The following is a 9,010-nucleotide window of genomic DNA, read 5'->3' as shown; positions in this document are numbered from 1 at the left end:
CTTACTTTGAGCTACTCAGAGCTTACTCAGACTTAGGTGTGAATTTCTCAAAAAGTCTGTAATCTTGATTTGGGCTTGATGTGGTCTCAGTGAAGCTGCTGATTGTATGAAACTGATTTAATTTTTGCATTTCTTGTTGTCAACATATTCTTTTGATAAAATTACTTTGTTTTGGTGTCAAGAAAACTATTTCCCAATAGGCTAATAACCAAGGGCCAATTGCTGCCATCTTGGGTAGACGTGTGGAGATTAAAGCTGACAGTCATGTGACCGTCGTGTGAAATTATTCCTGGTTGCTGCCATGCAATATTCCCTGCTTTGTAGGATATAAGATTGGACTAATGCCTCATGTAAAATTTTACAGCATTTTCAAAAGGAGGAATTTGAAATATAAAATATCCTCTTCCACTAGAATATGACATTTTGACTCTAAATAATAATAATAATAATAATAATAATAATATTGTATTAGAGTAGAGACAGATACAATTAAAACATTGACACAACATCGAGTCAGATGCATTGCACCATCATGCTTTAGCTTACCCTAATTTTCAGCATCAGACCCTAGTTGGACCTTAAAATAACAAATGAAATGAATTAAATAATGTTCGAGGTTTAGCAGCAGCGGCATTTTCATCATCTATCGCCTTTAACTGATGGTTGACTTTTCATGAATGAAAAGGGAGGAGAGAATGGTTAATGAATGTACTAGTGGGTGACGTCACCTTCATTGTGACGCTCCAGCCTTTTATGGAGCTCGCGGCAGAGACCTCATTCATAAAACGGAACGAGGTGACTTCCCGTGATAGTAATGCTCTCAGGAGGATAAACAGCACATCGTTGCGCAGGAGCTGCTTAGGATTTAACGATTGCACAGTCAGTCGTGTGCCTCAACTCGATAACCAACATTCTCTGAGCTATGGGGGAAGATATGGTTATAATGGATGAACTTTGCGAAATGGATTGCAACGTTTTGAAAAGGTTGTTGAAGGAAGACAATGCGAAATGTCTGGTGCTGGACTGCAGATCATTCCTGGCATTTAGTGCCGGACATATTCGGGGCGCTGTAAATATCCGCTGTAACACCATTGTGCGAAGGCGAGCGAAGGGCTCCGTGAGTTTGGACCAGATTCTGTCGGGTGACGAAGAGGTCAGAGCCCGGCTAAAAGCAGGGCTGTATTCCGCAGTTATTCTATACGACGAAAGGACACCCGACACAGACACGGTTAAAGACGATAGCACAATCACCCTGGTGCTCAATGCTTTGTACAGAGATACAGTTGGGACCGAAATATTCCTACTCAAAGGTAAACTATCATAATAGCCCTCCCTGGGCTATAAGAATAGGTAGAATTGCTATTGAGTTGTTCAATTGGCTTTGCTTACAAACAAACCAGTTATGAATATTTAGAAATAATTGTAGGCCTATGGTTTTACCTGGTAGGCTTTTTGAAACTGTGTAGTGTCAGTTGGCACGTATACAATCTTGCAACCCAAATGAGCACTTCATTGTCTCATAATGAGGTAATGCAGAGCCCTGGCAATGTGAAGATGTGCTGCAGTGTTTTCCAGCTCCACAACATAAGACCACGTTTAGCAGGATGTATTTTCCATCAACATATTTTTAAATGCAAAACATGCTAAGAAACCTTACTGTTGGTCATGGCGCATTATGGTTATTGTATTCTCCATGCAAGAGCTTAAAATGACGCACACGCATTGGAGCAGTGTAGGCTACCCAGATACAGGGGTAAAGACAGGTATAGCAGATGTTCTTAGCATATGAAACATTGGACATAAAGGAGAAAATCAATGCCCATGTTTATTCTATTCAATGTCGAAATAGCAATTCGTTATGATTTTAAATGTAGACTATATGCTGTATACTATTGCGCATGACATGAAATTAAAACACCATGCTGTTCTGATTACATTTTAATATTTTTCACAGCTAGTAGGATTCTCCGTTAATTGATATTGTCTAGTTAAAATGCATTAAGCCTTTCAATTGAAGGAGGCACTTGTGGCGCATTAAAACACAATTTAGGATTCGGCTATTCATTTTCCTAGGCCTATATTCCATACATTTCAAATAACACAGTCTTTTACACTTTCACCATGGTCGACATGTGTATGAAATAGGCTATGATTGAATGTACCCAGGCCTATCAAAATAAAATGTCTCATAAAAATGTCTGTCTCTTTTCACAGGGGGCTACGACAGATTTTTCACGGAGTATCCCGAATTCTGTTTGAAAACCAAAACGTTGCCCACATTCTCTATCCAGTCCAGTTTGGACTCCAGCTGTTCGTCTTGTGGAACTCATGACCAGGTGAGAAGACCCTTTATTTAGATTTAGCCGATTGATTGTCTTGGGTAAAGTTGGGTTCCGGTCATTTACATGGTCTCTCGGCTCGACAACGATTGATAACATCACTAGTTTCCTCTCCCCATGCTCGAGGGGGTGCGATGACAAACATTGCCCCATCCCCGTGCACATCTGTTTCAGGACAAGGCCTACGAATCGATCATTTCCTGTCGCTTGGAGCAGAGCCCCATAACGGCAATGACATAACATGATCTAAAATCAATAAACTCTATAGAGAGAGATCGCTATGATGACTTGAACGTCACAATATATTTTATCTTACTTAATTTCACCTTATTGCGAATCTTCCATAAGAATAACTTGTACCAGAAGTTTATAAAATTAAGTAGGAAAAGTAGCCTAATGATGTTTTCATTGTCGGCATTATTATTACTATTTAGGCCTAAATGGTAATATGTTGAATTGTGCTATTTCATTGACAATTGTAAACTATTAGGCTATAGGCAATTAATCTATAGTTTTATATCACTATTAACTTGAAAGAAACTGTGTTGTATATTATTGGAAAAGGAATATTTGTCTCTGTCCAATGCTCACTTCTTGACACGTCTTCTCTCTGATCCAGGGAGGTCCGGTGGAGATTCTTCCCTTCTTGTACCTCGGCAGTGCCTTCCATGCCTCCAAAAAAGACATGCTGGACGGCATGGGTATCTCCGCCTTACTCAACGTGTCCTCCAACTGTCCCAACCACTTTGAGGGGGTTTACCAGTACAAGTGCATTCCTGTAGAGGACAACCACAAGGAAGACATCAGCTCCTGGTTCACAGAAGCCATTGAGTTTATTGGTGAGTGAGATGCTGTCTGTTTACGCACGATGTATTATGTATTATCATCATCGTCATCATCGGCAGGAAATGTACACGGCCAGATGATTGTCCGTCCCAGTGGGCCTAGCCCATATTGAAAAGCGAAATCTTAATTTGCTTTTATGATTGAAGCATTTGTTTATAAATGATTTCAGGGCTTAATTTAGCCTTCATTTTTTTCATTTGTTAAAGTGGGACAGGTATTTGTTCTTCCATTTGTATTTGGAAAATATTATGTCTTGTATTAGTATTTGGAAAAATGAGAGCACTTTAGCCTAATAATCAGTATCACTAGAATTAGATGGTAAATCATTTAGATTAGAATGTCAGTGTGAGTGCACTATGGAACAGTGTGTCTTGATGTTATAGATGGGAGAGTGGGGGGAGGGGGGCTGTTATAGATGGTTTATATATGGAGGTTGCTACAGTTATTGATGTTATAGATTAGGAGTGGGAGGAGGTGTGTGTTGATGAAGTCATTGTGGGACTTCCACGGCAAGATATTACTATGGGGGGGGGGGGGGGGAGCCACACACACACACACACACACACAGAGTAGTCTTTGAGGTGTGTTTGTGGTGTGCGAGCGTGTTGAAGTTCAAATGCGTCAGAGTTAGCTGCTCAGGGACCCGAGTCTGACTCATCCACCATTCCTAGGTGCGCCGTGTTGGAGTTACCTTAAAATGTTCTGTATGTGTTTCCATGTCTGTGTTAGCGAGTTCACTGTGGTCGTATTTCTCACCTTCTCGTTATTCTAAGCAAGGGGAGAAATGTTGATGTAGGTTAGGGAGCGTAGGTGTGAATTTGTCTGTGGTGCAGGATGTCAATTTGCATGTCTTTGTATCTCTGGGGTCATGGGTGATGTGTGTGTGTGTGTGTGTGTGTGTGTGTGTGTGTGTGTGTGTGTGTGTGTGTGTGTGTGTTGTGGGCCACAGTATTATGTTCATTAGATACTGAAGTGCAAGAAGTTGGTGTATCTTTCTTTTAAGAATGTGTGTGTAAATATGACTTAGTATTTCCTTTTTTATTTTCACGTCAGGGATGTTCTCAACAAATAACCTAATAAAAGTCTAAATGTCCTATCTTTCTCTTTCCCTCTCTTATCTCAGACTCGGTGAAGGACTCCAACGGGCGTGTACTGGTCCACTGCCAGGCGGGCATCTCCCGCTCGGCCACCATCTGCCTGGCGTACCTGATGAAGAAGAAGCGCGTGCGTCTGGACGAGGCGTTCGAGTTCGTCAAGAAGCGTCGTAGCATCATCTCGCCCAACTTCAGCTTCATGGGCCAGCTGCTCCAGTTCGAGTCCCAGGTGCTGGCCACCAGCTGCAGCGTGGAGGCTGCCAGCCCCTCGGCCACTGCGGCCGCGGCCGCTGCCGTTTCGCAGGGGCCCAAGTCTTCCTCCACACCCACCTCGCCCTTCATCTTCAGCTTCCCTGTGTCGGTGGTGGCGTCGCACGGGCAGCCCAGCGTAGGCCTGGCCTACCTGCAGAGTCCAATCACAACCTCTCCTAGCTGCTGATACCCCGCCCACCCCACCCGTCCTCATAGACTGCTTGACAGACACTGGCCGCTAAAGCTCGCCCCCCCCACCACCACACACACACACACACACACACTCTCTCTCCCCACACTCAACCTAAAAAAAAACTGAGTGGTGCCTATCCAGGTGCCTGATTCAAAACTGTCAAATGACACACATAAGACTCTATCTATTTAGAATATGGCACCATTCCTGACTATTATGGTGACCAATAAATAAGCTTTGTCTGAAAGCTGGCTCAAGAATAGATGCTGTTGCTGTGGCAGTTTCTGAATTTTGTTGCAAGGGTTGACACAGGAAGGAGTTGGTGTGTGTGTGTGTGTGTGTGTGTGGGGGGGGGTAAAGGTTGGAGTGAGAGAGAGAGAGAGAGAGCGCGAGCGCGAGCTCAGTCACTCTCTAGCTTCCTGATGGAGTGCAGGAGGCTCTTTAGTTGTGACAGGTGCTCTGCTGGCGTCCTGTCCGGCTTCCTGCCTTCCTGACATCCCCATCCTCTCCCACGCAACTCCCTCCTGAAGCAGAACTGCCCCCCCCCCCCCCCCCCCCCCTTCTCCTGGAGCAGGACTGCTGATGAATGACTGGATGAAAGACCTCCTCCCCTCCTCCCTCCAACCCCCTGCAGAGGAGGAGGATCGTAGTCTGTTGGGATGGAGAAACTAGGTCTATGGTCTGATTCTTTACCCTTCTCCCCTTCATGTAATTTACATTCTAAGAGCACTGTATTGGTTTAAACATGGGGCTAGACTCGAGCTAGGGGGAGTTTTCACCCTATTTCTAATACTAGTCCTTTCCTTATAAATTCCAGAGGGGGAGTGAAAAAATGCGCTCTCAGAAGAGAAGGGTAGAGGATTCGACCGTATTGGGCATCAGATAAGGCGTCCTGTTGTGTTTTTTCTTTTGGTCAGTGCCTTTGGTCAGGTACCAGGTGGATTTTCGGTGCCTACAAGATGTGCCAGCACCTTTTCATTTCAAATTAACTGAAGGAGATACAAACTGACAAATGTCAACAAAATGACCACAAAGCATTTCAACACTGCAATAGAGACAATGCCACCCTGTCCGCTCCTCACCTTAAGTAGAGCAATAATGCATTTCTCTCTCTTCCCAGTTGCCACCAAAGCACTATGTTGTGTGTTGTTGTTGTTGTTTTTTTTTATCATGGTTTTTTTTTTAATTTATTTTTGTAACATTTGTGTAGGTACTCATTAATACAGACCAGATCTCTGAAAAGTGATGTTTGCCTTACCAGAAATGACTGTCGAATTCTCACATGAGGAATGTCATTGTAGAATTTACGCTCTGTGGTCTGTTGCCAAAGGTACTATCCCCCCCCAGACCATGGATGGTGATTGGTCCAATACTGGTGGGAGTACTGGCCTAACACCAGACTGGTACTAGCCCAACACTGGTTTGATACTGTCTACTATTACAGTACTTAGTCTGATACCACTCTAGTTCTGGTCTGATACTGGTCCAGATTGGGAGTAACCTGTGAACCAGTTAGTGTCTCTGGCTTATATTTTGTCTAATCACTGTAAAGCCGTCCATGTGAAGTAGGCCAAGTTGTGGTCTACTCGCAAAAAAGTTGTCCAGATGCACATTAACTAATACAGGGTGAGTCCACAGATTCCTGGCCTACGCACAAAAACACCCCTAAATCAAGACACTGGGATATTATCAGACATCACTGGAAATATAAACAATATGAGATGATAGAGTCTTGTGTGTGCTGCCCCTGTACCAACATGTGACACAGTTAATGGTTACTATCTGTCAGTGTAAAAGAGACAATTCTCTGATCATTTCTGTGTTTGAGTCAAAATATTACCCAGTGGTGTAGCCTATGTGGCAATTGAAGGCAAAGGCTTCTGGCACAAAAAGGAAAAATTTCCCCCCTTGCTCAATCTTTTTTTTTTGAAGAATGTTGGCACCTTTTCTAGAGCACTTTTAAGTGATGCAATACTGTATTATAATGTTTAATTGATTTGCACATTATTACGATACCAGGTGGTATCTGATGATGACTTTTCCTACAGCCATTTGTTGTTTGGTTTGAGAGATGGTAATGTCAATGAAACAATGGAGTGCTTGCTGGTCAGCAGTCGGTGAACAATGCAATACTTTCTACCTGTGTCCAGTGAAATACTGTTGTCTCATCATGGCAATATCATTCATTAAGATTAACATTTTAAAACTTTTCCCAGGTTTTCTGTTGAATGGGTATGCTCATTTATTTATTTGTATGATTCCATTGTTAAATACAACAATGTTCTTAGAAGAGAGTTTCTGGTGTGTCTTTCTTTGCATGTGACATCACTCATAGTATCAATCAATACATCTTCATAAACACTTACGTACAGTAGCACCCCACCACTTCAAAGGTCGAAGTTCAACCATGTTTGAAATGATCACCAGATTTCCAGCACTGATCTCAAAACAATAGAGAGAGAGTTTAAAAACCACTTAGAGGAAAGGTTTTTAGGTGATAGCACCACCATGCAGCCACCCAGTCTGTGGCAGTCCTTTTCCACAAAGCTAGTTTTTTTTTTTAATCACTTTGGTAATTGGAATACTTTATTAAACATATATACGTTTAGCATATTTCTCATCAGTCCGTCATTGATATTGGTCCCAGTAATTTTTGGGTACAAGCGTCATAGCATTATCTTCTCACTTTTCCAGGAAGTAAATATATGCTTGTCATTACAGTAGGATATCTATGAGGCTTGTATGCACAACATAATTATATTTTAGGACCACACTTCTGGTGGACTGGTGAGGAACGTACACGATTTTTAATAAGCGTTAAGTACTAATTTAAAGGCTCAGCAATAGGACATCATCTGAAGTCTGTAAGCAGAAAGTCAACCCACTGGTAATGATGATATACAGTTGAATCTCCCTTAAAGTATGACTTTAAGTAAGACTTATTATCTTCAAAACCCAAGGTCGAACGTCAGTGTGGAATTCACCCAAATGAATGGAGTTATAGCACCCCCTTGTGGGTTATTCTGATACTCCATACTCCCAAAAATATCTCCACAAAAATCACACATGCCTGTTGATTATGCAGAACAAAGTATTTTGTGCTAGAAACCAGAAGTGTAAATGACAAAAGCACAAGACAATCGAAACATAGAATGCAGGCGATAATCAGTCATTTAAAAGTGTACATCACTATGAGATTTGTGCATATCCCTTGTATCTTTCAGTAGTTTTTCCATGGGTACTTACCCTAGTATTTAAAAGGTAAACAATGTGGTAGACATTGATATTTCTGGTACTACCTTCAAATAATGTATTACCGATAATAAAACAATTAATAAGTATAATGGTGATAAGTGGTGCTTGTGACTAATAGGTAATTTATAGGTCGCTACTATTTAACCATGTAGATTCCAAGTGAAGAATAAACACTACTGTTTGTATAATATACACCATAAACTATAAGCTCTATTTGTGTCAACCCGGTACTTACTATACAAGACAGTAGTGACAGTGTAGCTCTGGGTGATAAGAGAGAGGATAGGTCGCTTGCTTTGATTGACTGGTTTCTAATGGGTGGATTGATTAAACATTGCAGTCTTTTCCTTCATTTGATGGTTGAGCAAATGTTCAACTCTGTGCTTACGGCGATTCATCTCCCAGTTTACAGGAAATCAATTATACTCTACAGGAAGGCACGACACGTCCAATACACGGCTCGCTGTCTCTCACGGCATTTCTGCTCCAGACACCTCCGTGAATACACCGCACTGGGAGTCGTGGAGAGAAAATCACACTAGTCAATACATGGGATTGGTATTATTGACTGGGTACTCCCAACAACCCATAATCATGTTAAAAAAAAATCAACAGCGACATCTAATTGATCAAATCAAAGTTAGCCGCTCTTTTAGCTGCCGACTCACTGCGGTGATAAACACCCTACACGGCGATTTTACAATGACAGACATACATTTATTCATCGCCCTTAAGCTGACAATCGCCTGTTTACTCATACAAGGTAGATGCTAAGTGGGATGTCCTTTGGATGACCCCACCCCACCCCACCCCAAACCCTAACCCTAACCTAACCCTAACTGTTTTAAATCTCAACTTCCACTGGGTCGTTTGGGTCGTCCTACGCATCCAACTTAGTAGTACATACTATGTGATGGAGGAAGAGGAGGCTGAGGCATAGGCCGGATGTGTACAGTTTGTGTACTTTATTAAGACTGCTTTACAATAATGAGGAGTGTTCCTTTAGTCTGCACATCAGCTGGGGTTACATG

The 9,010-nt window shown here is 42.1% G+C and overlaps 1 protein-coding gene across 1 annotated transcript; it reads left to right on the top strand.

Moving 5' to 3' along the window:
* Nucleotides 1-922: 922 nt before the first annotated feature.
* On the top strand, nt 923-4,718 carry dusp4 (dual specificity phosphatase 4; the record flags this gene model as incomplete). Its single annotated transcript, XM_083670705.1, has 4 exons — nt 923-1,310; nt 2,215-2,336; nt 2,959-3,178; nt 4,309-4,718. 4 exons carry the CDS (start codon nt 923-925, stop codon nt 4,716-4,718), a joined length of 1,140 nt encoding a protein of 379 aa, XP_083526831.1.
* Nucleotides 4,719-9,010: the final 4,292 nt, after the last annotated feature.

Source organism: Argentina silus (genome assembly GCF_951799395.1).
Source record: "Argentina silus genome assembly, chromosome: 5".
Classification (NCBI taxonomy): domain Eukaryota; kingdom Metazoa; phylum Chordata; class Actinopteri; order Argentiniformes; family Argentinidae; genus Argentina; species Argentina silus.
This window is presented reverse-complemented; position numbering and strand designations above follow the sequence as displayed.